This window comes from Ramularia collo-cygni (genome assembly GCF_900074925.1).
Source record: "Ramularia collo-cygni strain URUG2 genome assembly, contig: RCC_scaffold02, whole genome shotgun sequence".
NCBI classification, from domain to species: domain Eukaryota; kingdom Fungi; phylum Ascomycota; class Dothideomycetes; order Mycosphaerellales; family Mycosphaerellaceae; genus Ramularia; species Ramularia collo-cygni.
Window position 1 is genome coordinate 1,923,479 of NW_019716256.1, and position 27,104 is coordinate 1,950,582.

Consider the following 27,104-nt stretch of genomic DNA (forward strand, 5'->3'; position numbering starts at 1 on the left):
GGCCAAGCCTCGCCAGGACCGCCGGCAAATCAGAACCACACTTTTCCCCACTAGACTCGTTCACGCGCAACGCACGCGAGCCGCCATGTGCGCACATGGCTAGTCCTCCTTCTGATCCCTCATGCGACATCGGACTAGCAAGTTTGAGACCCTTCGCGCCGAGACGGCTTTGGACGGTCCTGATGAAAACTCTTCCGTTGCCAACATGCAGATTGCTAGAGCATGGCCCGCGCATCACACTCTTTGTTCTGCAACGCTTACCAGGAGAGGTATCTGCCCCATTTGCCCGTTCGATTGAACATTGTGGGGGCACTGGGGAATCCTGAAATCCGGGGTGAACACTCGGCCGCTCAGATTTCTGTGATTACTACAAAGATCTCTTCACCTCCCCCTACCGGCCCTTCTTCTCCGATCATTCCTCCCTCCTCTACCAGCGGACCCCGGCACAACAACACTGCATCACAGTCAACATGGGAGGTTTTCTCACCTTGGTCGAGGATCGACCCACGCCCAAGGCGGTATACAACTGGCGAGTGTACGCTCTCGCAGCCGTTGCCTCGTTTGCATCATGCATGATTGGTTATGATAGTGCCTTTATTGGCACCAGTTTGGCTTTGCCATCTTTCATGAGCGAGTTCGGACTCGATGACATGGAAGCAGGCGACCTTGCCTTTACAAAGAGCAACATCGTCTCCATCTACCAAGCTGGAGCCTTCTTCGGATCGTTGGCCGCATATCGTATGTCGCGGCACTACCTGTACCGGTCTTGTCGATGATCTCTGACATTTCGCAGCCCTCGCCTATTACCTCGGACGCAGGAAGACTCTCTTCATCTTCGCCACTTTGTTTGTCCCTGGCGCTGGCATGATGCTGGGCGCTGATTCTGCTCGCGGTCTTGGTCTGATCTATGCTGGACGMGTCATTACAGGCGTGTGTGTTGGCGCAGCCTCTATGGTTACACCAATCTACATTTCTGAGATTTCCCCTCCTGCCATTCGTGGACGGATCGTCGGTATCTACGAGTTGGGCTGGCAATTGGGAGGTCTCGTTGGTTTCTGGATCAACTTTGGCGTCTCAGAGACCATGGAATCTAGCCACAGGCAATGGGTAATGACATCTCCTCCAATAACGAGCCAKAACGTCCGCTGACACATCTTTAGCTCATCCCGTTCGCTGTGCAGCTTATCCCCGGAGGTCTGCTGTGGATCGGTACCTTCTGGATCAAGGAATCTCCACGTTGGCTGCTGTCCAAGCACCGTAGAACACAAGCGGTGAAGAACCTTTGCTACATTCGCAATCTCCCTGCTGAGGATATTTACATCGTCGAAGAAATGGCAATGCTTGACCTTGCTCTCGAAGAACAGGCTGCTTCTATTGGAGAGGGCTTCTGGAAACCTTTCAAGGCTGTGGGCAGGGACCGCAAGGTACAATGGAGATTCCTGCTCGGTGGCCTCCTTTTCATGTGGCAGAACGGAAGCGGAATTAACGCCATCAACTACTACAGTCCTACCGTCTTCAAGGCCATTGGTGTCCGAGGAACCAACGCCGGTTTCCTGACCACTGGAATCTTTGGTGTCATCAAGACCGTGTTTACTTTTGTCTGGATGTTCGTCATGATTGACAACCTTGGTCGCAGGAACCTCCTCATGGGCGGTGCTCTCGGTGGCTCCATTTGCATGTGGATTCTTGGTGCATACATTTCCACGACAACCATCGAGTCTTCCACTACTTCCAGCGCTCCCAAAGGTCTCAGCCCCGGTGGTATCGCCGCCATGTTCTTCTTCTACCTTTGGACAGCCTTCTACACGCCCAGTTGGAACGGTACTCCCTGGGTTCTCAACTCGGAAATGTTCGATATGAACACCAGAGGTTTGGGACAGGCATCTGCCGCTGCCAACAACTGGTTCTGGAACTTCATCATCTCGAGATTCACCCCACAGATGTTCCTGACTATGGGTCCCAACGGATGCGGTGTCTTCTTCTTCTTCGCATCCATGATGATTGCCAGCATCTTCTTCGTTTGGTTCCTCATTCCAGAAACTAAGGGTATCCCTCTCGAGTCCATGGACCGCCTATTCGCCATTCGTCCGGTCCGCAAAGCCCATAAAATCGTACACGATGAAGATGAGTTGAGAAATGCCGAGTTCCGACATGACGCAGAAGGCGCTGGTCTCAGCGCAGCCAAGGAGAAGATGGACTTTGTTGAGAGGACGAGCGAGAAGAACAGCGATCTGTGAGAGTGTGTCATCGAAGCAGATATTTTATATGTAATCTGTTGATAGAGCGCTGCTCTCGCAGAACGAATGTTCATGAAAATGTATTACACCAACGCTATCAACGTTAATGAAGCATCACATCAAAATGTCTTGGCAAGCATTTCCAAACTGCTCTACTCCGTAAACTCCTATTCGATTGCTATGTTGATGATATGAAGATATATGATCGAATACAACCACGTATGAGATTCTAGTGACTATTCCACGATCCGTCAACCTTTGACAACGACCGATGGTATCTTCGAAGATGACATGATATGGTTGAGGGCATTCATCCAAAGAGCACATCATAAACGTTCACCCTAATAACAATGGGTCTACTCACACCCGAAAGACGGCAGTATTGTGGCGACTTCTCCATCCACCTTCGCATCCACTCTGTCAGCAGCGGGTTTCTCTAGTTACATTCCCAAACAATGTCCACACCATCTTGACGAGTTGTAATGCCCCGTGTAACCGATTGGAAATAGTCAAAGGCTTGCAAGCGAGTTCCCATTCGTATTCCTCAGCCGCACTCATGCAAGTGGATAATGATGCAGCCCTTCCTACAGAGCCGTTAGTTCTCCGAGCCAGCCCCCCCAAAAAACACTCTTCCGGGAACTTTCTCCCCAACGCGGTCCTTTCTTGGCGTTTTTGAAGAAAGATACCTAGGTAGTAAGAGTAACGCCGAGCACAATCTAAGTTTGGACTTTCCCCCCCCCTTGCTCTTGCTCGGGAAGAGAGTTCATCCCTGCAGCTTTTGCGCCACTGGGGAGATCTCAACAAAATATTCTTCCTGCAGGCTGATTGAGCTATCAACAGGCAGGCGGGTGCTGTGTAACACACCGCGAAAAGGAAAATATGGGATCATGATAAATCTCCTTCCAGCGAGAAAGTGGAGACGTACCGGGGGGGAGGATAATGTTTGTGTGCGACATGACAGCTGCTGCTGCACTAGTAAGTACTTGAATAATATAGTCCTCCTTCTGCATGAGGTCTCCAAGTATCTTATCTTCCACCACCACACACTTTCACTCACTCTTAACTCCTCATCATCACGTCTTTGTCAATTTCCAGACCTACACATCAGCAACATCAAGAATCCCAGAAAAACAACACAAGAAACAACAAAACAACATGCCTTGCCGCCCAGCCGTATGCAGCCACTCCCTAGGCCGAGCATGGCTACACTCCCTCCCCTCAAAACTAGACCAAGCATCCCACTACAACCTATCCATAGAACTCTTCTACGAAGACCTCTACTACATCGCAAAAACCCTCCCAGGCGGACCCACCCCACAAAACCACCTCTCAGCAGCCCACTACATCCGCCAACTCTGCGATGAACGAAACATCTCCATCATCTGTCTCCAACCTTTCATGCACTACGACGGCCTAATCGACAGAACCCGCCACGCAGAACGTATTGAAGAGATGAAAAATTGGATCCAAATGGCAGGGATTTTGGGAACGAGTCTTATTGGGATTCCTTCGACGTTTTTGCCTGAAGAGGAGGTTAGTGGGGATGTGGAACTTATTACGAGGGATTTACAGGAGGTTGCTGATTTGGGGGCTCCGTATGGTGTGCAATTCGCTTATGAGGCTTTGAGTTGGGGTACGCATGTTGATACTTGGGAGGCTTCGTGGGAGATTGTTAAGAGAGTTGATCGAGATAATTTTGGGCTTTGTTTGGATACTTATAATATGGTAACATTCCNCCCCCCCCCCCCCAAAAAAGCCCTCATTGAAGATTTCCACAAATCACTGACTATTCTATTCTAGGCCGGAAGAGTCTACGCAGACCCAACATCCCCCACATTCAAAACCCCCAACGCAGAATCCGAAATGACCGCCTCCCTAACCCGTCTAATCAACACAGTCGACGTCCGCAAAATCGCCTTCGTCCAAGTCGTCGACGCCGAAAAACTCACCTCCCCCTTACTCCCAGGCCACGAATTCTACGACCCTACACAATGTGCACGAATGAGCTGGTCGAGAAATTGTCGTCTTTTTTACGGAGAAGAGGATCGCGGGGCGTATTTACCTATTAAAGCTATTTTGAAAGCTATTCTTGTGGATTTGGGATTTGAAGGGTATTTGAGTGCGGAAATGTTTAATCGGAGTTTGGTGGATGGGGATTCTGGGGTGCCGGAGAGGCATGCTAGGAGGGTGTGGCAGTCTTGGGAGAAGATTGTGGAGGATTTTGGGGTTGGGGGGGATGGTACTGCTGCTGCTGCTGCTACTGCTGCTGCTACTCCTGCTGTTGTGAGATCGGGTAGTGTTGGGAGATTGGAGATTGAACCACAGGCACCACGTGCGCAGTTGTGAGGATGACCTTTTAATGATGCGATAGATTAGATTTATGTGATGAAGCAGCGAATATATACCCATGCAGGCTGCAGATGATAGATTCGATAGATAGCTTCTCCTAATTGAGTGCCTTTTGCATGAGTTCACCCAATCATTATCTTCTAGCCTCCATCGCAACATGCCACCACCAGCGATTGTGTTTCGGAGACAGCTACGAGGAAGAGTCCAGTCCCGTGGAACACATTGCAGGCCAGTAATGCCAGGCACCATTTCTGAGTAGCTCAGCGGTCCAAAGGCGTCATGTTGTTGAAGATTGAAAAAAAAGGCCCAGCTTGTTATTAGGAGCTGTCGATGTTCCCGGGCCATCGAGTGACCCGGCAGTCAAAGGAATGAGTGCTTCTCGTTCCAAGTAGGTGTGAGTGGCTCCGACAGGGGAGTATGAAAACCACACCAGGAGCTTCGTCTCATCACACCTCTCCACCTTCGCCCTCCTGATCTCCATCTTGTCCTTCATTGATCACCAACAACATATGTTAACATGCCGCTCGCTCTCCCGACTCATGCCAACTCTAACTCCATCCTCTTCATAATCACTGCGATGGACCCCAGAAATGGCAGCGGCGCCGGCGATGAAGACCGCATCATCACCGCGCAGCTTGCCGGAATGACGTAGAAGTAAGATAAAGCTTATATCCATCAGAAGAGTAACTTGTAGCTCGCCTCATTGCTTATCGCCCTCGATGGACGAGTATTGGCGTTCCTCGTCTATAGTCGTTCTCTACCTGACTGGATTTATCGTCCACGCTTGAACTGCTGTCTTGAGATCTGTGCCTACCGCCGCGATAGACTTTTGCAACAGCACCTCAGTGACGTTGACGATGAAGACAACGCCACAGGCCCCTCCCGGCTCGATATCATGATCGAGAAACAAGACCGAGATCTGGGCTGAGCTGGATACCATCTTTGACAGAGCAAGCAGGAGCACACTTCTCGCACCAACAAGGTGTGATTCAATTGCTCCAGAGATGGTTCACCCGGCCATTGACTGTCATGAAGGCTCAGAAATAGCCCATATCGGAAGCGTGCGTCCCTTCCTCTCCTCTACACATCTCCATTCGTGGTACAAGAGTTTGCTTCCAGACTCTTGGGCAGAGGGACCTAGAAGGTTCGATGTGAGGATCCATCACCGAGACAAGGAGTCTCTTGACCATCTTCACATCATCTCCAAGCCACGCAATCKGCAGAGTTGTCAATTCTGCAGCTGCTGGAATCCTCTCTACTTGCCCCTGAGATAATGAAGAGAGGGATTTTTGAAGACGCCCATGCTGTTAAGAATTTCTCCCATCAATCGCTCAGGAAGGGACCTCAGCCCCCCTTATCGTAATTCTGCGGCCACTGATAATCCGCACCAAAGAAATCGGCAAGCTCCATATCAGCACCAAAGCTTCCGAAGCCAAGATTCTGCATGAAGCTAGGGTTTTGATTGGATTCCGATCGATMCAGCATTGCCAATTCTTCAAAAATGTCATTGCCGGGTTGTATATTTCCGCGCTCCAGATTGGTGGAACTCTCGCCAGCAGTCCATAGATTTGATGGGGTAGCTCCGATCGCTTGAGCAGGAGTACTTGATTGTAAAGACTCAGCTGCTTCGTTTGGCATGCTCATGAATGGGTATTGATGATCGAAGATTGCGTCTGTCATTTCTATGTTGGAGTTGTTCCTGATGTGACCAATTGCTGACTGTGGAGTATGAACTTCACCCATGTATGGTATGTTGGCTGCTGCTGGTTTCGGCGCGGAGCAGTAGTTGGTGAGTACCGTACGAGGGTGTACGGAGGTATTCCTGAGCAGTGTTGTCACCAAGTCCATCTCCGWCCTGCTACCATTAGCCGGCGTCATGATCTGTTGGGCGTGACAGCGGAGTGCAATGCGGATGAGCTCGTTGAAGGTAGATATGGATCTTGCGGGTGATTTCTCGTGTGCGGAAGTGGTGCCCAGGGTTGGATCTGACCAAGGTGACCACTCCTCCAATCCGTCTTCAATGAGGAGTCCGATACTACGAACATTGTCAGGCCTCAGATGTGCAATTCCGCCAGAATGAGAAGCTATTGTACTCTCAAGGAGGAACGCCGCAAGGAAGGTATGTTTGGTTCTCCCCTCATTCAGACGAGTGGCGGTGCCTCTTCCTGCTGTGAGGTGGGTCAAGAATCGAATGGCAGAGCCAATGGTCAGCCAAGCTGTGATCCAGGCCTCTCTGGAAATCTCTACCAGTCCAAGGATGAGGAGAGCTTTGATGTGACCCAACGCGAAGCCTTGCTCATGGGGTATCAAGGCTTTTGCAACGTCTCGACACAGCAAGAAGCTAGCTCCAGAATCCGCGCTGTCCATCCGTGCGGCGGAAAAGGCCATGATGCTCCACAGTTCAGCGTGCTCAGACGCCACTGCTTCGTCTCTCGGGAGACCTTGGGCGGGATAATTGTACATGAGCTTTAATACATCATGCTTTTCTGTGATGGGTAGCCAGGCTTGGGTAAAGGTGAAGTAATGCTCGAGCAATGCCCAAGAGTTCTCGGGGAGTTTCAGCAAGGCAAAATCTGCGTCAGATTGTCCAGTCAGTCCAGCATTGGCTAGCTCAGGGACTTCCACCTGCAGAACACCAGTATCAGATGGTGCTGATTGCGGAGGCGATTGATACGGGGTGTTGTTGGTAATGTCCTGAGGAATCCTTGTTGGCGACGTCCTCGGCACTTCAATATCCGCGCCTGATAGCATTTGGTCAATCTGTCTGCAGATGATACCACTTCGCCACCCGCCATGCAGCACGTCTGCGGCCGCAGCATCCTTGCCAGAAATTGTTTGGTGGACAGAATCATTCCCATTTGGCAGCAATTGTGACAATTTCTCCTCGCTCTCCGGCGATGCTTGCAACAGCCAAGCCAATGTCAACTCCAACGTGCGAATGTAGTTTGGCTGGATTCCTGGGGAGTGTTAGCGATTGGGTTGAATGTCACCAAGTGGAACATGAGCATGGCGACAGCACACGCGATGCGTGTTCTAATGCATGGGAAGCTGGCTATTGCCATGGCCTTTACTTGCACAGAAAAGACTCGTTGCCGACTGGTAGTACGAGACAAGCCAGGTCAAGGTAATGCCTCCAGCCAAAGCTTTGATCCGACGTACCTCTCTTTTTCGGCTGCTCATTGTACGTGCACACGCGATGCTGCGACTCACAAGTATGGCAGGTGGGTGTTGCGCCATCGCACTTTTCCCGGCCATTCCTGCACTGGTCGCAGGCTCGAGAGACGCGGACGCGCTTCGCCCGCTGCACAGCATCTGCCTTCTTCGACGATCCATTCAGAGCCCGCTTGGAGCCGGAAGATGTGGCAGAAGGTGCGGCTTCATCTGGTGGTGGCGACCGACTGCTGCCTTCAATCATATCAAAGGTAATGGGTGGGACTGGCGCATCTTCATATGCCGCAAGATGCTGGAGTGTCTTGCAGTGGAGGTGCAGGTTTTCCCGTGTCCCTGGCAGACAGACGAAGACGAAGAGAGAGGTGGATATCACGAGGATTGCATCACTCCATAATGGAGGACTTGATTTGAACATCGGCACAAGATGAGATGAGTCCCGCGTCCTCTAACCTACCTAGCCATGCATGGTGCCGGCAGCCAGGTGCCGATGCTTTGATGACACTGCAGACGGGCATCTGGTGGAGGTGGAGAGGTGGGGATTGGATATTGATGCAACTTGATTGGTGCGGGATTAGAATTCTCCTGCTAAAGCCAAAGGCGTAAATTCTTTCCCGGACCTGCGTGAGAGAGCGCTCTCGAGAGATGCGGACCTTTTGGAGGGCCCTTTTGATGTATCATGGACTGCCGCAGAGGAACGCTGAGTGCTGCGTCTCCCTTTGCGCTGCTTCGACGCGTCCAGACCGTTGCTAAGCTTTCACATCCCACCTGACGCCTTTCCCCTTCTTTTTCTGTTGTGTGATGGTATGGCCAGCGGCTGTTGCGCGATACGACGTACGTCCCTCTTTGCATATTCTACTTGCTAGAGTTGGCTGTGATTGGGTGCAATTGACGATTCTGATATCACACTTCGACGACTATGWTACACGCCGGCGTGAAGCGGACCTTCCAGGACATGCGTGGGGTCGATATTATGCCTCCGCGACACGATCCAAAGCAAACACCGCAACAATCACCGTCACAGTCCCGTCAAAGCAGTATCACACCATCGCCTCCCAACGGCGTCAACGCCGCGATCAATGGCTTGGAATCGTTGCCTCGGAGGATCTCATTCCCCACGGATGCTTCGGTGGTGCTGATTGGAGTTCGAGGAGTTGGCAAAAGCTCCCTGGGATTTCTCGCTGCATCTGCCTACACCCGCCGTCTGTTGGAATCTGACAGAGCCTTCTCAGACGCCACGGGATCTTCGCGAACAGCTTTCCGAAAGCTTCAGGGAACAGCCGAATATCACAAAAAGCACTGCGAAATCCTGAGGCGATTGCTCGAAGCAAACAGTACGAATTGTGTCATCGTGTGCAGCTTCGCAGACCTGGAGAGCGATGGTGCTCAGCTCATCCAAGCCTACTCTCAAACCCATCCCGTGATATATGTCACCAGAGACATTCCAGGAATCCAAGCGTATATCCGTGTCTGGACCGAAGAGAGGATTGAAGACTTGACTCGCGCCAGTGAGGCTCTCCTCCGAGAATGCTCAAATTATGAGTTCTTCAATGTGACCGAGACGGTGGATGGGAGCTCCAGGCCAGGCGACGTTTCCAGATCGCAGATCAGCAGGTGCACCAATGGGCCTTTTCTGACTCTCAAACGTGCCGAACACGACTTCTTAAAGCTGCTACGCAACATTGTGGGAGATCACGATCGTGGCCGGTCTCATCAGTCCGCCTATCCGCTCTCTCAGATTAGCGTCGACAAGTTGGAGTTCACCACTGCCGTCACCTTCACAGCGGACGATGTTGTCACTCATCGTTTCAATCTGGACGATGCCCAGATCGGCGTGGATGCAATCCAACTGCACATCAGCGCCAACCCTCGCAATGGAACAAATTGGAAATTGGGCAAGCATAGCTGCTTCAATCTCGTCAACGAAGCGTTTGCGCTGTTGAGACGATCGACCATCCTCCCTATAGTGATTGTTGCCGCAAGCAATGAAAAGCCTTCGAAACAGGTCTCTCGGCTTGAGCTGCTCGAGTACTGTCTTCGACTTGGACCGGATTATTGTGCCTTGGACTTGACATTGGACGATGAACATCTCAAGCAGCTTCTCTCCGGCCGGGGTGGTACGAAAACGATTGGCGAATTCGTCTTCCCCGACCGCATTGCGCAGGGCTGGCAAAGCCAACAATGTCTTGAGATATACCAAAAAGGCTACATCTTAGGCTGTGACCTGGTCAAAATCACGATGCCTCGTGGCACTCTGTCCGATAGTTTCGCAATCCAGGCGTTCCAACAGCAGATTCGAGAGCTGCACGGTGGTAGCGGTCCGCGGTTGATCGCATACTGTACCGGCATGCAAGGCCGTACATCCATGTGCTTCAACAACATCCTAACACCGGTCGCGCCGATGAATGGATCATCCGAATCCGCCATCTTACAGCTTCCGCCTGGCTTGGAAGGGGACGCTCCCTTGGTGACATCAAAGGAGCGCAATGCAGCACTATTCGCAAGTTTCGTGCACGAGCCGATGCGCTTCCTCATCTACGGAGCGAATGTCAGTTTCTCCCTCTCCCCTGCCATGCACAATGCGGCGTACGAAGCTTGTGGAATGCCGCACACCTACCGAACGCATTCCGCTTCATCTCTAGAAGACTTGATTGCACTGGTCAGGGAGCCTGACTTTGGAGGTGCCGCTATTGTGCAGCCCTTCAAGACAAAGACGTTACCCATGATGGACGTCTTGAGTCCCCAGGCCAAGGCCATTGGAGCTTTGAACACCGTCATTCCCCTGAGAGACGAAGCTGTCATCAAGTCGGTCACGAGCGAGGTTGGCATCTTTCGCGAGAGGAACCGCACTGGCGAAGTCAAGGCGCTGTATGGCGACAATACTGACTGGATAGGAATCCGCGCATGTATTCGTAGAGGCCTCTCACCTGCTAACACGGTGCGTCCTCATAGTACGGGCCTCGTGTGCGGAGCCGGGGGTATGGCGAGAGCGGCGATTTACGCCATGATTTCCCTCGGAGTGCAGAACATCTTTGTCTGCAACCGCACAAAGGGCAACGCGGAGGAGCTGGCGGATCACTACAATCGTCTGATCCGAGCGAATGCCATTGTCGATCTTAGCCCCGCCGACGCGAGCAGCACTTCCGTCGTTGCTCTCGAATCTTTCAAGACTCCGTGGCCAGCGCACATGCGCCACCCAGCCATGATTGTGAGCTGTATCCCCACGCAGACAACGGACGGGGTGCCGACGAATTTTGTGCTTCCCAAGGATTGGCTGGGTAGTCGGACCGGCGGAGTCGTTGTAGAGGTGAGTGTGCTGAAGCTGACGCTGACCATGATATGATGTTAGCTGACCGACCGACCTTTTGTGTATAGCTGGCGTACATGCCCATTGTGACGCCGCTCGTTCGGCAGATCCAGAATGAAGGTCGCAAAGGATGGATTTTGATGGATGGTCTTGATATGTTGCCGGAGCAGGCTTTCGCTCAGTTCGAGCTCTTCACTGGCCGCAGGAGTCCAAGGAAACTCATGCGGGAGAAGATCTGGGAGTCGTATAATGAGGATGAGTTTCCGATGCATGGCGCTTTAAATACAGATTCGCCGACACACTCGTAGGTGTGGCGAATACCCCTGAACTGTTCCTCGAGGTCAGCGATCGAGCGAGTCCTACTTTGCTCTTCCAACGCGCCCATTGTGGTGGAAGGATCTTGTTGGAAGTGCTGTCGGCCATGATGTTCAACACGGAGGAGGGCCCACTAGCGGGGCTTTGTAGTGTTGTTGATTTCTTCTTCACGGCAACGCCAACTTCTTCCACACCACAATCTCATCGCCCCACGAGATACAGAAACACAAAAGCTCCATCTACCCCTCATACCCCAGAAGAAATGGACGAAGCCACAATACTCAAAGTACCCCACCTTCAAGAAAATCCACAAACAAACCACCACCGCCCTTCGAGCCGCTTACGCACGATCGACAGAAAAGCTGTACACGACACCCGACTCGCAGAACGCGAGGCAGCACATCGATAGTCTCCTTCAAAACATCAAAGACCACGACGACAACAAAAACAACAACGACGATGGAGACTACTAACTACATGCCGCTCTTCTCTCGCGTCGTCGAATTCGAGGAAGCTCTCCTCTTGGSGATGTTGAATCTCTCGGCTTCATAGAGCAAATTTCGGAGTCCGAGGGTATTTGTTGAGCAGGTGGAATTGCTTGCTGGATGAGCGGAATTTTTAGTTGAGGCTGAGAAGGTTGAATGGCAAGCGGGGGAGAAATTTAAGGAGGCTGGGATTGGATTGGATTGCTGGGTATTGAATGAGGTTTTTTATGGAGGGTTTAGCTTAGGTAATGGATTAGGATGATGGCGCGTAGAAGAAGGAGAAGCAGAAGGAGAAGCATGAATTGGAACCTTACAGATAAATTCCGCTCCCAAGAATAACAACTACAACAACAACACCAACAACAACAACAACAACAACAACAACAACAACGAGCAGCAGCAGCACACCCTCTAGAAACAAGCCATCACGCTCGCGAGCCACTAACAGATCTCTCTATAAGGTAGTGAAAGTCTTCCCGGAGCCACTACCACCAGCAGCGGGGGAATTGCGTCCAACTAAATTGCATTAAGACTTTGAAGCAGCAGCGCGCTTTACGAGCTTGTGCGTGTGATAATGTGGAAGTTACTTTTAATTTAAGCAGTTGAAGGGATATGCCGATAAAGGAATCGAGGAAATTTCTTGGTAGATGGATTGGATCGTTTTGGGGTAGGGTAGGTGTGAGGGGGAGGTGAGGGGGGAGGGTTGGGTATGTTTTCCCCCTTGCTATACCTGTTGATGGATGAAGGGTTTGATGAATGAAGGGTTTGATGAATGAAGGGTTTGATGAATGAAGGGTTTAATGGAGTGATTTTTTTGTTATTTAATAGGCTAAAGCGAAGGAGATTTTTCTGGTCGTTGATGGGATTTATAAGATAATGAGGATGAGGAATGATAATGATGAGGGATGATGATGGGTCGTCGGAAGTTTCTGGTGCTTGAGGGGAGAGGTTTCTTGGAGATGAGATAGGGGCTTTGCTGAGGGGATGGAACTTGTAGATATGAAACTTGTCTTGTTTGTTGGAGAGTGGGTGGTTGATTAATCTTGTTCCCTTTCCTGTTCGTTGATGCTTTGAATATTTTTATACTCTTCCAGCGTYAGGGATATCGATAGCAGATCCGCCCGGAAATCGGAATCGTTGTACGCCAATAATGCCTCCTAGGTACTGAACCATGTTGGAACTCCTTCCACTTTCCTTCCGGTCTCAGAACCTCGATTCAGGCCGGGGCCCAGATATACGGCTTCTCAAACATCCAACTCTCTAGCATACTTACCTGCAGTTTCGATTGAAACTCGGCGGTCATCGATTGATCCAACCAAGCGCAACAATTCTATCATGACTCCAGCTGGCGAGTGAAGGAAGATCCATCCAGCCATGAATGAATGAGGTCGAGGAGTGAGGAATTTTGATTATTTCTCCCCGTGGGATGATGAGGACTATGCTACTAAGGAGAGTTTCTAGTAGGGTTAAAAATGACGTTCAATTCGAGGGAGTTGAATCGCGGGATAAAGGCGGTGGAAGTATTTCTTTTTATATTCACCTTGCGCTAGTTCTGGAGTTGGGTTCCCTCTGCGTAAGAGATATCGATGTTATATCGCCCTACTTAAAATTTCTATGTTTCTGCGTGGGATAATGGGGACTATGCTACCGAGGAGAATCCTAGCAGGTCTAAACATAAGGTCTAGTTCGAGGGAGTTGAATCGCGGTATTAAGGCGGTGGAAGTATTCTTTTTTATATTCACCTAGCGCTAGATCTAGAGTTGTTTTGCCTCTACGTAAGAACTAGACTATCGATAGGACAAACGTCCTAATTAAAGCACTATCTCTCGAATCGCTTCGCGAGTACTTTGCTTCTTAGGAGATTTCTAGTAGGTTTAAAAATGACGATAATGGTAAGAGAGGTAGATTGTATTCTAGAGGCGATAGAGGGGAGTTTTAGGCGTATTTAGCCTACGTTAGAGAACCGATACTTTTAGATGACTGTTCTTGTTATGTCTCTAGAGGAGTTTGAGTATGCTATACTTAGAAGGAGTGATCTGGTAGGTTCAGAGGTGGGATCATAGCACGTAGCTAGAAAGAGAGCAAGATAAAATCGCTTGCCCAGCGCATTTATAGATCGTACACAGCGGGCGAACTCCAGCAAGATTGCTGTGATGTCTAACAAGAAAGGATGGAGTGCTATCATCGAACCCCATGCAGTATGCACAGATTCACAACCTGGCCAACGTTCTAAAGTGAGACGCTCGGAAATAACATCCTCTTCCCTGTCCACCCTAGAACGCATCACAGAGACGCAGGAAGAGAAGGGACAGAGGGATATACCAGGTTTTATTAGGATACAATGAAACCACTCAATCTAGGAGGAGAGGGACTGTTGTTTGACGGTATGCACGGTGCTTTCATTCTGGTTGATTGATCTGACGGCTCGAAGCAGTGGTTACGCTGCGAATCCTTATAGAATGGCGAGTATGGCCATCAGGCCTACAACACCGAAAGCCTCGCCACCCACGGACATCTTGCCAGAAGCGCCGCCCGCGGGAGTCTCAGTCGGTTGGAAAGTCGCTGCAGGATTACCGTTGCCTGAAGTGATAGCCGTGGTAGTCGCTTGCGATGTAGACGACTCATCAGTCGGAGCAGTTGAGTTGGTCGGGATTGTTGTCGAAGTTGTGATGGGTGGGCCACTCATGGAAGCAGTGTTGGTACCCACAAGGGTTGACAGGGGCACTTCTGACGAAGCAGTACTGCTCTGTGAAGCTGATGTTGTACTTGCGTCGATGGTGCTGACGATCTTTGAATTGGATTGATGTCAGCTACGCTTCTCTGTCCGAGATGGATGGATGGCAATGTGGACTCCCAAAGGAAGGCATTCCAGCYAGCAGAGGCACTCACCTGTGAGTAGTTGTCTGCATTGACAACATATKTACATGGCTCGATGCTCGTGTCTGTTTGGATGGAAAAGATTGGCTCGTTGTTGGGATCCACAGCTGGGAGACATGCTGTGGTGATCGTAGTGTATGCCAGCAGACCTGAATCGCTCGCAGACGTGACTATAGCTGTCATGTCTTGTGCGATTGCGAGTCCAGCGGCCGCGGACACCATTACCAGAGGCTTCAGCAAAGTGGTATGAGTATGTTCTGCGTCAGGCAACAGATTAAGAGTTGGTTGAGGAGTTGTAGAAGTTGAAGGCCGAGTCGGAAGATGTGTCGTCTTTCTAGCAGTGAAGATTACAATTTGATCTTCCAAGTCTGGTGAGCGTTGTAGCTCTGCTATCAGTTGTTATAGACGTTTCAGGTCGACTTTGTAGTGAGGTGGATAAGAAGGCGTCGTATACCACCTTCTCAATACAGCTCTTGGTATGACGCGGCCGACAGGGGTGCAGAATGATCGACGAATTGGAAGTTCGGAGTTGCCTAAGCGGCAGAGCAGATCCTCTCAATCCTTCACTTTTCACCATGACTACAGTAAGTAGTACACCAAGGGCATGATAAATGATCCAACATGATCCGCTCTCCCCGAGCGATCTCTCRCATGCAGAGACAGAAGCTCACTTAATCCAACAATCATTATTATTCTTCAAACTCAACAACGAGCAAGACTGGAATGGCCTTTTGACAGCAGACTGGATTTCGCCTAGATTCACTGCTGCAATCGAGTACCGGGCGAATCAAGAACGCGAAGTGGGGCTTCGGCAGCACATTGAACAATACAGCCAATTCATCAAGGAGAATCCCAGTTATGTCGAAACCACTTCTGGGATTGATGCCAAGATCGACGAGCACGGCAGGACGGCGCAGGTCTTCATCAATCATGTTGGGAACAGTGACTCTGGAGTTGGCATCCCTGGTGTCGCTGTCTTTTCATGGTGGAAAGCGAAGGGTGGAAAGTGGATTTTTGCGAAGATGGTAGACATTCGGGGTTTTGGATCTTAAGCCACGACTAGATGTGACTGGAGGAGGGACAGTCAGCAGCCGGTGATGACTTGATGAGAGACCTCACAAGCTTCATGTTGCCACAACGAGGCTGTTGGTGGGAGGAAAGTGAACGAGTAAGGTGGCCGTACGATGAGCTCTAAGCTGCCCTCACCATTCCTGCTTCGACTTGACCTATATCAACGACACCACTGCTACGAGCGATCCATCTATCCATCACAACAYCGAACTGCCTCTCTGGACCCTCCCGACAGCCACATTCCTCCTTCTCCAGTCTCGCCGCACCCTTATTGAATGTCGACGCCAGGTGGACAAATCACACCCTTCAGCTTCATATTGAGCACGAATCTCATGGGGTTCGAGATACCAAAGCTCGGCCCCAACACCACCGTGATATGTTGCGCGTACCGCCTGACTCTCTTAAACCAGACGCAGGATCCATTACTGGTGTTGAAGTAAAACCTGTTKTACCCATAAAAGATGGAAAGGGTTTCGTCGCGGATGGTCTTGCTGACACGCGTGAGGGGAGGTTGCGATAGCTTGGTCAGACAGGGACTGCAGCAACAGTCGACGTACAAGCATCCATGGCGGGTCTCGTAGCCTGAGATGAAGACGGATTCTTTTGCTGAAATGGGTGGTGGGTTGGGAATGAATTCTGTGGGTACGAGCGATTCACCTGTGGATATTGTCAGTGGATGGATCCGGAGAAGTACAGTTGCGCGGCGCCGTCGCAGAGTAAGGTACGGAAGGCACTCCGCATGGCCGACTTACATAAACTGTAGATTTCATTCCGGATCTCCGGCGGAAGGTCCATGAAAGTCTTGACCATTGCGCTGGATGGACGATATGTCGGAGAGGTGGTGGAGATGTTTCGGGAGTGAGCAGAGGTGAGGTGCAATAAATGATGGAGGTGGAGGTGGAGGTGGATGAGCAGAAGTGAGTTGCAAGAAGTTGGTAGAGGTGGAAGATTGCGGAAGGGGAATTTTCACCACGGAACCAAGCAAGAACGGAGCGAATATGTGAGTAGCACCTTCCATTTTCATTCCCACATCTCATGACGATCTCTGAGACTAGCAAACTCTCCGCTGTTCCTTCCACGATTGTATCGAGCGACAATCGGTATCGAACATTTTGAACATCAGATCAATCGTTTCCGAGATCCGGCCAGCATTTCAGCTCATCACTCATAATGCACTCTCCTTCTTCTCGCGGCCACGATTCCATTGAATCAGATAAGCATTCCACCTGATGTCCCGCTGGAACTGTTCATACTCTGGATAGGCCTGTGGTGGTAGCGGGGTCCTGTGTAGAACAGCCTCGCGTCGGCCACTGCACTGCGCTCTTCCCTCTCCGTCTTCATCTCCTGCTTGTTGGTCAGCATGGTCGATTTAGCTCATGATCAGGAAGATTACTTGCCTCGTATTCTTCTGTCTCGTCTTCATACTCTGCATCCTCCTCATCTCCCTCGTCYTCATACTCTGCATCTTCCTCGTCTCCCTCGTCTTCTTCCTCATCCTCCTCCTCGTCTTCTTCCTCATCCTCCTCCTCCTCTTCTTCCTCMTCCTCCTCCTCCTCCTCATCTTCCTCCTCCTCCTCTTCTTCTTCCTCCTCCTCCTCCTCCTCAACGTCGCTATTCCATTCATCCTCAAACTCATAATCCTCACCCGGATCTTGATTCTCCTTATCCCCACCCATCGTGATCCTCAAGTACTTCACCCTCGCCGCCTTATCCGGCTTAAGACGAAACCCCTCTTCACAAACCACCCCCACACCCAGACACCGCACCGTGCGCCTCACAGCAACGTCATCAAAATCCAACGCAAACAAAATACTCCCCTCCAAAAGCAAACGAGCGCGCTGGGAAAAAATCCACCTCATGACATACCTATGACTGAGCTCTCCACTCTGCGTTCCAAAGAAGCGCGTAATGTAAAACTTTGCATTGCCAAAGTACACCCGGAGAGTCTCCTTACGGAGCACACGGTTGACGCGAGTGATGGCGGGTTGTGGGAGGTACTTGCCTGAGGTATCGAAGATGATGCGACCGTATTGGACGCGAGTGAAGGCGTGCTGCCAATGCTCGGGGTGCTCTTGGGGGTTGTCGATGGGCACGAAATGGTTCGCTTTGGGGTAGTGTAGGGTTGGCACCAGCGACTCGGTCAGTAACCAGATTTTGGTTCGAATTTCTGGCGGAATCGTCATGAGGCAGGTGCGGAGTCCTCGGTGTGAAGGGTGAGTCCAGGTGGACTTGTTTGCGATGAAGCGCTGATGATAGGAAGACATTCTGCGTGTGTCAGTTTTAGGCCTCATTCATCGAGCCACGGGCGCTCTTCCATCGCTTCTTCTGAGATTTTAGACGGCGCTCGAGGCTACTGACCTTGATGGAGGAGGCATGGTAGATGGAATCGGTGCTGCTTTGATGGATGGAGTGATGCGACGAGGAAGAGAGAAAGAAGAAAGCGGTCTCAGTTTGCGTCTAGGCTTCAGTCCAATCCAGTGCTCTTCACAACTTCATTCACATCAATGGATCTGCACAAATCTGCTGGCCGTAGTTACATATGGCAGGTTGAGTATACACAAGCGAACCATTCATGATGGGAAGATAGCAGGAACAGCGCATTCGTCGCGACATATGGATGAGAGTTCCATTCCTGTCTCGGCTTCCTCTTTGAAGTTCCTAAGATCCACTCGCCATTTGAAGCCTCACCAAGGAAATCGTGTAGAGAGCATTGGGTGTGCATGTGGCATGATGATGATACTCCCATCCTCCGGTGGCTTCTGTTCAGCCGTTCCCATAGTACGCTTTATAAAGGTAGAGAGATATAGAAGAGACAGAGAGACATAGAAGAGACAGAGAGACACAGAAGAGACACAGAGACATAGAAGAGACGCAGAGACATGAAAGAGACACAGAGACATAGAAGAGACACAGAGACATAGAAGAGGCATAAATGCATAGAAATGTTGCGTTGATTAATACCCAGCCATGGATATATGACCCAAGCCATACCAACAACATCTGCATCTAAACATGCATAATCCACGACAAGCGCCTGGCTTTTAAAAAGTTATCTCCCAAATCTCTCCGACATGGTAGCGCGTGTGAGACCACCGAGCAAGTATCTGCATGGATGGATCCACAACCTCGAGGCCAATCATTGCCAGCTCACTCATACTCATCATACTCGTCATCCTCCATCGGAGCATATACCTCACCAAACTCATCCAACTCCGGCTCCACATCTGGTTCCTCAATAGCAGCGCCTTTTTTGATGGAATCCCATGGGTTTTCGTCCATGTCTTCGACAAAGTCGTCATCATCATTGGTGTCCTCGTCAGCTCCATCATCATCAGCGCCCTCCTCGGCTCCAGCTTGAGTATCTTCCTCAACAGGTCTCGGCCCGGATGCCTCAGCCTCGGCCTCAGCATCGGCCTCACCTTCTCCCGGTGCAGGCGTAGCTGATGGCTGTCTGCTTTCAACCGGTGTCTGCGAAGTACTTCTATCCTCGGGGGTAGCACTACCACGCGCTGGGGTCTCTCGGCCGTAGATGCGCTGCAGCACGCTGAAGTCGACATGTAATGACTTTTGTGGTGCGCGCTTCTCCAGCATCGCTTTGGCGGCGTCTTCAGGCGTCTCTACAGGCGTCGATGCTTCCGTCAAGACAGTACCATCACCCATCCTGCTGTGCTTTTTGCGTTTCTTCCCATTCTTGAGGAGCTTGCCAGACTTGCGTTTGTTGGTAGTTGTGCTCGCAACCTTGGCCAGTAACTCTTTCTCTGCTTGCTTACGTAGCCAGTCTTCGTTATGTGCAACCCAGATCTGCTCCTTGATTTTGGTCTCCGCCTCACTTAAGAGGCAATTCTCGACTTCGGGATCATTCTCGAATTCAGCTTCCAGTTGCTCGGCGGTCAGGATCTCACCAGGATTCCACTGTGTAGGTTCGCCGAAGACGTTTTGGCCCGCGGCTTCTCGTCGCTCCTTGTTGTTCTGTGCATCGACCTTTTGTTGCTCACTGGCCAGGACCCGCGCTCTTCTCTGTTGCAAGAGGATGCGTTGTTCGTTTTCGGCTTCTTCCTTGGCTTTCTCGACCTCGGTCTTTAGTTCTTGAACTTGACCGTTCTCAAGAGCGGCCTGGATTTGCATTTCCAGGTAGTTTTCTTCCGCCAGTTCTTCTTCACAAATGACAATTTCGGGAGGCTTGTCCGCCTTTTTCGGTCTACCACGACCGCGTTTAGGCGTTTCCTCCTTTTCTTCAAGCGCTGGGTCTATCACGGGAACAGGAAGAGCTGGGATCGCAAAGCCGTCAGCATCGAATCGAGGCATTTGGAAGACGTCCGAGGCAGCGGTCTTTTGGCGTTTAGATGGCGAGGCCAGGTCTTTTGCGCTTTTTCGCTTGGCTGGCGCCTTCTCGACGGGTGCTGCAACATCATTCGCCTGCTCGGATTGTGAAGCGTTGGGTGTAGGCTCAGGTGTAGTTGTGACGGGGTTCACGACCATAGGGGCTGTCGGTGGTATTTGCTGAGTTGCTGGCGGCGTGGGTAGAGGGAACGGGGGTTCGGATGTTGCTCCCACTGAAGGAGACCGGGAGGAGGCGTCCGTGACATCGTCTGGTATTTCAATGATGGTGCGAGGTTGAGAAGCGCCGAGCTGAGATTCTCGCTCCAAAGTTGCCCGCTCTTCCAACATACGCATGTGCTCTTGACGCTTTTGACGTCTTTTCTCCATGATCTTCTCCATGTGCTCAGAAGCGTACAGGGATGGTGGGTCTTCTTGAGTAGTGATCCGGTTTCCAAGCTCCCGGAAGAGTTCAACTGTGAGGCCAGAAGATCTGGTTTTGCGGAACTCTGCAATACGCTTGGCGATTGTGACATCTGCAACTTTCGAGACGTAGACGACCTCCCTCACACTTCTCTGAAAGTTGTTCATGCGTGCTGCGAGGATGATGCACGCTCCACACAAGCCTGCAGGATGACGACCCGAAACGATCCAATCGCGGTTCATACGCCGGATGATTCGAAGCGCATCTTCTGCCACAGTCGACGTCTTATTGCCGAACTGGAGTTTTTCGCAGTACTTGTGGATCAGAGGCTCCAGCTCGACGAGATTTTGATGGCCGACGCTTTCGTTGTTGAGATAGAGTTCCTTGCATAAAGATCTGTACACTTCTCCCAACCTGAAGACGTTGAGTCCCTGTTGCTCGGCAATGTCCATGAGAAGGATGTCGTTGGACGTCTGGCGTCGACAGGCGGCATAGAGACAGGCGGAGATGACTTCGCTGGTCTTGCGGCCGGCGGAAAAGTTGATGTTGGCGGCGAGGGTCCAGATCTGGTTGGCCTGCATGGAGACATTGTCGGTGATGCCGAGTTTTGGACAAAGAGCCTCGAGGTTGCGACGACCGGCGTTTTGGATGTCTGCAAGGCTGTTCCTCTCACCCCCACCAACTTTGCGGTAGGCTCCCGCTCCCAGAGTACGCGCATGGCGCGAGTTGTCGGCGACGGTGCCACCTTGGACGGTTGAGCGACCACCCTGCTGTTCCTYAAAGGTGACTTCGGCAACAATGTTGGACTCGTCGATTTGAACATAACAATTCTTGCAAATGGTGCTCCCTTCATCCACCACGAATTCGGTACTGCCACAACCGGGACATTTCTTCACCGCGGCTTCTTGTTTGCGCGGTGGTGGTTGTCGAGGCACTCGGCTTCCTCCTGGTCTGGTCAAGCCTCCCAGTCGCGGGCGTCTTGGCGGAGGAGGCATTGCTGTACCTAAATCGCATGTGAAATGTGCCGGCGTGGTGATGTCGGAGTGTGGTGAGTTGGAATTCGGAATTTTGGATGACTCGGCAAGAGAGCGGGGTTCCAATCTGAAAGCGGCTGGCTGGAAATTTGGCTTAGTGGTCGAGTGGCACGAACTGGTCAAGCTAGGTAAGGTAGAGTGAAAACAATCAATCACGTTTTTATTGCCATTGAAGTGTTGCCTGTCGTGAGAGTCACATCGTTGATGAAAACTCAGCCTGACCTGTGTTATTGGTGGATTCTATGAATGAGTCCAGCTATCGAGTTCATCGGTGCACGTGAAATATTGCACTGGACAATAAGAATGAATTCATTTGACCATCTTTGCGAATCCAACAAGACTTGAACCCGTGCCTGCGAAGAAAGCGGAAAGCTATCACATAGAGGAGCAATCCACAGCGCAATCTCTCTACAATTGAACATATTTGGTATCATAGATGGCTTCTACTTCTGCCAAGAGCGGGGAGATGGGGGGATCCATCACCATCATTGCATGAACCTGCTCCGGCAGCATGCATGTCGCCCGAGGACACACCAATGCGGTCAACTGTGCTGGTTTAAAGAACAATGTTATGGACGGAGCGGTGTGCTTCATTAATAAGATGCTTCATCCAATATTTCATCTAGTCCAATCGATTGGCATGTAGGAGATGACGCAGATTTGGTCCAGACCGAGCAGCTCAATTTTACGACCCCTCCATTCCGACTCACAACATCTACCAGCTCTCCATTGCCATAGCCATTGACTCTTCAAGGCCACTCACAAAAAGTCTCTGCTTGTCCAAATCCTTCTCGCACCTTCAAACATTGGGTGAGTATCCTGTCACACTCTTCGGCCCGTATTGCTCAACAGTTCAGCTGCTCCGAAATCGCTAAACATAAAGTAGCTGACGGACTGACATCACAGTCTCGTTCAGTAGAGAAATTATTCTTCTCACCGCACTTCATCCTCCCAACACACACACATTGACACACACAAAATCACCCTCCACCATGGCCATCCAAGATCAATCCGACGACGTTCGCGTACTGGGTCAAGACCCATTGATCCCTCCCCAACTCCTCACATCCGAGATCCCCGCACCCGCCAATGCCCTGCCCACCGTCCTTCGCGGACGGAAAGAGGCAGTAGAGATCATCAAGCAGCGCGATGACCGTCTTCTTGTCATGGTCGGACCCTGCTCGCTCCACGACCCAGCTACCGCTGTGGAATACTGCTCGCGACTGGTCCAGCTCGCGGACAAGCTCAAAGATGACATTTGCATCATCATGCGCGCCTACCTCGAGAAGCCGCGCACCACGGTGGGCTKGAAGGGTCTGATCAACGACCCGGATATCGACGAGAGCTACCAGATCAACAAGGGTCTCCGAGTCAGTAGACAGCTGTTCTGCGATCTCACCGGCCAGGGAATGCCAATTGCGAGCGAAATGCTGGATACCATCTCCCCTCAATTCCTTGCGGATCTCATCTCTCTCGGAGCGATTGGTGCTAGGACCACGGAATCGCAGCTCCACCGTGAGCTCGCCTCGGGTCTTTCCTTCCCCATGGGCTTCAAGAACGGTACAGATGGGAGCTTGACGGTTGCGGTGGATGCCATTGGTGCTGCTGCGGCGAAGCACCACTTCATGGGTGTGACCAAGCAAGGTCTGGCGGCCATCACAAAGACTGCGGGCAACCCAGACTGCTTCGTCATTCTCCGAGGAGGAACCAAGGGCACCAACTTCGACCGTGATAGCGTCAAGGCAACGAGGGAGGCTCTGCGGAAGAAGAACTTGGATGAAGTCATGATGATTGACTGCTCGCACGGTATGTACATGCTGAGGAGGGATTGGATGAGAAGAGATTGGATTCGAATATCGACTGACACTTCATAGGCAACTCCCAAAAGGACCACAAGAACCAGCCCAAGGTCGCACAGGTTATTGGCGATCAAATTCGTGAGGGCGAGACCGGCATTGTTGGTGTCATGATCGAGTCGCACATTCACGAGGGTAACCAAAAGGTACCTGCAACCGGCGGTTTGGCGGCGCTCAAGAAGGGCGTCTCCATCACAGATGCATGCATCGACTGGGATACGACAGTCGAGGTACTGGAGCAGCTGGCCGATGCGATCCGCACAAGACGGCAGATCAACTCCAAGAAGGCCAACGGCGCTCAATAAGGTGAGAAGGGTGATATCTCTGTGCCTGTAGCTGTCCCGGTTCTTCATTGGTACTGCATGGGACCACCTCCGAATGCCGTCCATCCAGTTTGGTTTCTCCACACCATGTCGGCTTCTTCCTGGACCTAGATCGAAAAGATACAGTAGAGAGTTGTTCGTGCGAGTCAAAATGACGGAGGCGCATTCCGGCGTGGTAGATCGCTGTACGCGTGCGCATCGGTGCTGCCTGGAAATGAAAAGGCTCTTGATTCGGGCGGGTGCGGGCGTCAATGGATGAGGGTATTGTCAAAAGTTTGACCGGGTTGATTGTTTCCAATCGCATAGCTTTATACCACTCTCATAATGCGTTCTGATCGTGGCAATTCATGGGTATCCTATGCTGTAGCGAGAGGTCGCCGAGTCGATATCCTGACCCCCCCGTCTCTTTCAACCCGCCCAAAAACGCTGTATCAAGCTGTTCATCACATTCCCATCCTTTGCGCCACATCATTCATATCCCCCCCTCCCACCATCCCTTCCCCATCAAACAGGTAAATCCTTATGCCTCCTCTCCTCAGCCCCAGCCTTATCGCCCGCAGCATTCAACCCTTTAGCCAAAAACGGCCCGACAACAGGAACATTATACGCAAACCCCGCAATCGTCTTAAAGAACTCCCCAAATAAAATAAACATCCCATAACACTGCACCACAAACCCTACCAACGGCCAGCGCAACAAAATGAGTAAAATCCCCGACCAAAAAGCTAATGTGCCTTTCCATTTTTGTTTCCGCGCGAAGAAGATGAAGGTGCGTTGAGGACCGAGCAGGAGGGTTATGCCGATTAGGAAGAGGATGTTTCCCATTGCTAGGAGGGCGCGGTCGAAGAGGAGGATTAGGCCGAAGAGGAGGAAGAAGCCGCCGCCTGTGCAGAAGGCTACGCCGATTTCTGTGGTAGGATCGTGTCATTAGTATGAGGGAGAGGTTTTCAAGGTTGTGGTTGTTGGTCTTGGTATTGTATGTCGAGAAGGAGTGAGAAGACGTACTTTGGCTGTCTGAGAGCCATAAGGTGGGCATGTTGGCGGTGGTTTTCTCTCAGAAGGGCGGAATTCGAGGTGACGGTAGGTGGTTTGGTTTATATCGGTGATGCGGCCGTTGTTGTCATCAGTTCGTTCGATCAAAGGTGCGGTTGCCTGGCTGGATACTATTGTTGGGGGATGATAGCTGTCCCCGTGTGTCCAGGATGAGATGTTCGTGTCCAATGCGCGTCTTTACTCCACTAGTTCMCACGTTTCGCGACCAATGCCAAGGCCCCGGGAAATCATCACATCTCTATCCACGACGACATCTGATACTCGAGGATCCACCTCAGCTTGTAAGTAGGTACCAGCTATATTGCTAAACGCTCGTATAACACCGCGCGTAAATTCATCGGCAGCCCGATCGCAGTCAGCACGAGGGCAAAGCTATAGTGCAAAACCGCAGCCATCCAACGCTCTCCAGATGMCATCACCTCCAGCTCCAGTTCTGTACTCCTACCAAGCACATGCCCATACGCATCTAAGCCCACAACATGAACACCCTCCAAATCCCGCACCGTCCAATCCTCAGGGACGGATATCCGTGTTTCAAACCCCTCCCTCTCCACCTCCACAACCATCTTCCCATCTTTCACCAACCCCCACCCAACAACCTCCGTCGCCCCATTCCAACTCATAAAAACTTCATTCCCCTCTCTCACCGCACTCGGCTTCGTCTTGGGTCTTCCGACCCACTCCTTCTTCAACACCCTATAACTCAACACATCTTCCTCTTCGGCTCCGAATCGAGATTCCGGCCCGAAATGCACATCGCACAGGAGAGAACCCGTGTCAGCGGAGAATTCCGACCAGCCGGGGTTGACGCCGTATCCAAGTAAGACATGTCCATTGTCCGGGAGCATCTGCATGGAACCGCGGGACTCACTGCCGATGCGGTGTGGAGAAGCATAGGAGTGTAGAACGCGAGCAGTCATGGAGTCGAGGTCAAGGGATATCATTTTGCCGTTGGTATGGGCGATCGGGGAATTAGGAATTACGCCATTGTCGAAGAGGGTGATGATGGTTACGTTCTTGGAATGATCATGATGAGGATGATGATGATGGTGCTGGAGAAAACGGGCGTGGTGCTGGAAACTTATATTCGTTGCTGCAATCATAGCAGCAGCATCATCATAACCATCATCGTCATTCGGCGACAGATTCTTGTTGAACATGTTCTCCTTCCCACCGAGTTTCCAGATGAAATCTCCCGTCTGGCCGGACACGAGTCCGACCAAACTCGTATGTCGGGCGGAGATGAGATAGTTACCTGTGCTGCTATCTTTCTGCACGCTATTGATATGGAATGGATCCCACGGGTGGTTGGCCGCTCCTTCGGTTCCTTTGGGCCAAACCATGGAGCTCGTGATGTTGTAGTGATCTGCGTAGTTCCAGGAGAAGAGGATTTCACCAGAGATTGGATCGAGTTCTTGGAAGCCCACGTCTCGCATGAATCCCTTCCGATGTCCATTGACAGGTGTGAGGTCATAGGGAATCAATTTGTTGGTTGTCAGAATCACGGAATTGTCATCTGTGATTGCGAATTCTGTCCCATCTCCTCCCAAGCCATTCTGTGGGTGGATGGAGAAGACTTCTTGATACGAGGAGTCCAGCTGTGGAAAACGCCGAGCTATCAACATTGTTGACCATCCCAAAGCAAGGCATGACTTGGGGATCGTTATCTTACCATATGGCAAATCACCCGTGTGCCCCACCCCTGCCAATCACAGAATGTAAGATGAGGCTCACCGTGCCACATTTGCACATCCAGACCCCAATTGTCTCCCGATGGCATGCTCCAGATCAAATTGCCATAATTGTCCAGAATCATAGGTGCTGAAGCAGGCACAGACGACCCGATGATGCTGAGAAGGACAAACCGACCATCATCGCAGCTGGGATCGTATTGACGAATGTTAAGGAGGGGGCCTAGGATGTGGGACGAGTGGWAGGATTGATGAGGCCATTTCCCATGAGCTGCTTGTTCGTAAGATGGGGATCTGAAGAATGGTCCGGTGTCTGCGAGTGCCAACGAGGTGAGAAGTAAGGCTGCTAGCGCATGGAAAGCCATCATCTGGTTACCAAGAGTGAGGAAAGGTCATCTCAAGTTTCTCGCTGTAGGAAAATCTATTGAAGTTGAATGTAAGCGTAACGACGCGCCCCTCAGCGGCGCATGGGACCGAACTACGCGAGCCGCATATGTCGAGATATCCTGCCGGCATTGTTATCGTCTTGGCAAGGTGCGCTAGCGGACGCGGAAGGCGTGATGACCATATAAACTCTGCTACGGACTGCCTGATACG

At 51.3% G+C, this 27,104-nt stretch overlaps 10 protein-coding genes; 4 read left to right on the forward strand and 6 right to left on the reverse strand.

Annotated features, from left to right (window-relative positions):
- Positions 1-470: 470 nt before the first annotated feature.
- RCC_02300 (related to quinate transport protein) lies at positions 471-2,237 on the forward strand (the record flags this gene model as incomplete). XM_023767582.1 has 3 exons in its annotated part: positions 471-738; positions 794-1,107; positions 1,161-2,237. 3 exons carry the CDS (start codon positions 471-473, stop codon positions 2,235-2,237), a joined length of 1,659 nt encoding a protein of 552 aa, XP_023623350.1.
- Positions 2,238-3,392: 1,155 nt separating this feature from the next.
- Positions 3,393-4,583, forward strand: RCC_02301 (related to dehydroshikimate dehydratase; the record flags this gene model as incomplete). XM_023767583.1 has 2 exons in its annotated part: positions 3,393-3,962; positions 4,038-4,583. The coding sequence occupies 2 exons, from the start codon at positions 3,393-3,395 to the stop codon at positions 4,581-4,583; spliced, it is 1,116 nt and encodes a 371-aa protein (XP_023623351.1).
- Positions 4,584-5,930: 1,347 nt separating this feature from the next.
- On the reverse strand, positions 5,931-8,172 carry RCC_02302 (uncharacterized protein; the record flags this gene model as incomplete). XM_023767584.1 has 2 exons in its annotated part: positions 5,931-7,543; positions 7,746-8,172. 2 exons carry the CDS (start codon positions 8,170-8,172, stop codon positions 5,931-5,933), a joined length of 2,040 nt encoding a protein of 679 aa, XP_023623352.1.
- Positions 8,173-8,673: 501 nt separating this feature from the next.
- RCC_02303 (related to pentafunctional AROM protein) lies at positions 8,674-11,369 on the forward strand (the record flags this gene model as incomplete). XM_023767585.1 has 2 exons in its annotated part: positions 8,674-11,061; positions 11,130-11,369. The coding sequence occupies 2 exons, from the start codon at positions 8,674-8,676 to the stop codon at positions 11,367-11,369; spliced, it is 2,628 nt and encodes an 875-aa protein (XP_023623353.1).
- Positions 11,370-14,313: 2,944 nt separating this feature from the next.
- On the reverse strand, positions 14,314-14,960 carry RCC_02304 (uncharacterized protein; the record flags this gene model as incomplete). XM_023767586.1 has 2 exons in its annotated part: positions 14,314-14,649; positions 14,751-14,960. 2 exons carry the CDS (start codon positions 14,958-14,960, stop codon positions 14,314-14,316), a joined length of 546 nt encoding a protein of 181 aa, XP_023623354.1.
- Positions 14,961-16,974: 2,014 nt separating this feature from the next.
- On the reverse strand, positions 16,975-18,184 carry RCC_02305 (uncharacterized protein; the record flags this gene model as incomplete). XM_023767587.1 has 3 exons in its annotated part: positions 16,975-17,153; positions 17,203-18,074; positions 18,168-18,184. The coding sequence occupies 3 exons, from the start codon at positions 18,182-18,184 to the stop codon at positions 16,975-16,977; spliced, it is 1,068 nt and encodes a 355-aa protein (XP_023623355.1).
- A 772-nt stretch (positions 18,185-18,956) lies between these two features.
- RCC_02306 (uncharacterized protein) lies at positions 18,957-21,545 on the reverse strand (the record flags this gene model as incomplete). Its single annotated transcript, XM_023767588.1, has 1 exon — positions 18,957-21,545. One exon carries the CDS (start codon positions 21,543-21,545, stop codon positions 18,957-18,959), a length of 2,589 nt encoding a protein of 862 aa, XP_023623356.1.
- Positions 21,546-22,576: 1,031 nt separating this feature from the next.
- Positions 22,577-23,745, forward strand: RCC_02307 (probable 3-deoxy-D-arabino-heptulosonate 7-phosphate (DAHP) synthase isoenzyme; the record flags this gene model as incomplete). XM_023767589.1 has 2 exons in its annotated part: positions 22,577-23,390; positions 23,459-23,745. The coding sequence occupies 2 exons, from the start codon at positions 22,577-22,579 to the stop codon at positions 23,743-23,745; spliced, it is 1,101 nt and encodes a 366-aa protein (XP_023623357.1).
- A 522-nt stretch (positions 23,746-24,267) lies between these two features.
- Positions 24,268-24,799, reverse strand: RCC_02308 (probable protein GOT1; the record flags this gene model as incomplete). XM_023767590.1 has 2 exons in its annotated part: positions 24,268-24,671; positions 24,769-24,799. 2 exons carry the CDS (start codon positions 24,797-24,799, stop codon positions 24,268-24,270), a joined length of 435 nt encoding a protein of 144 aa, XP_023623358.1.
- Positions 24,800-25,112: 313 nt separating this feature from the next.
- RCC_02309 (uncharacterized protein) lies at positions 25,113-26,875 on the reverse strand (the record flags this gene model as incomplete). XM_023767591.1 has 2 exons in its annotated part: positions 25,113-26,414; positions 26,489-26,875. The coding sequence occupies 2 exons, from the start codon at positions 26,873-26,875 to the stop codon at positions 25,113-25,115; spliced, it is 1,689 nt and encodes a 562-aa protein (XP_023623359.1).
- Between the last annotated feature and the right edge of the window lie 229 nt (positions 26,876-27,104).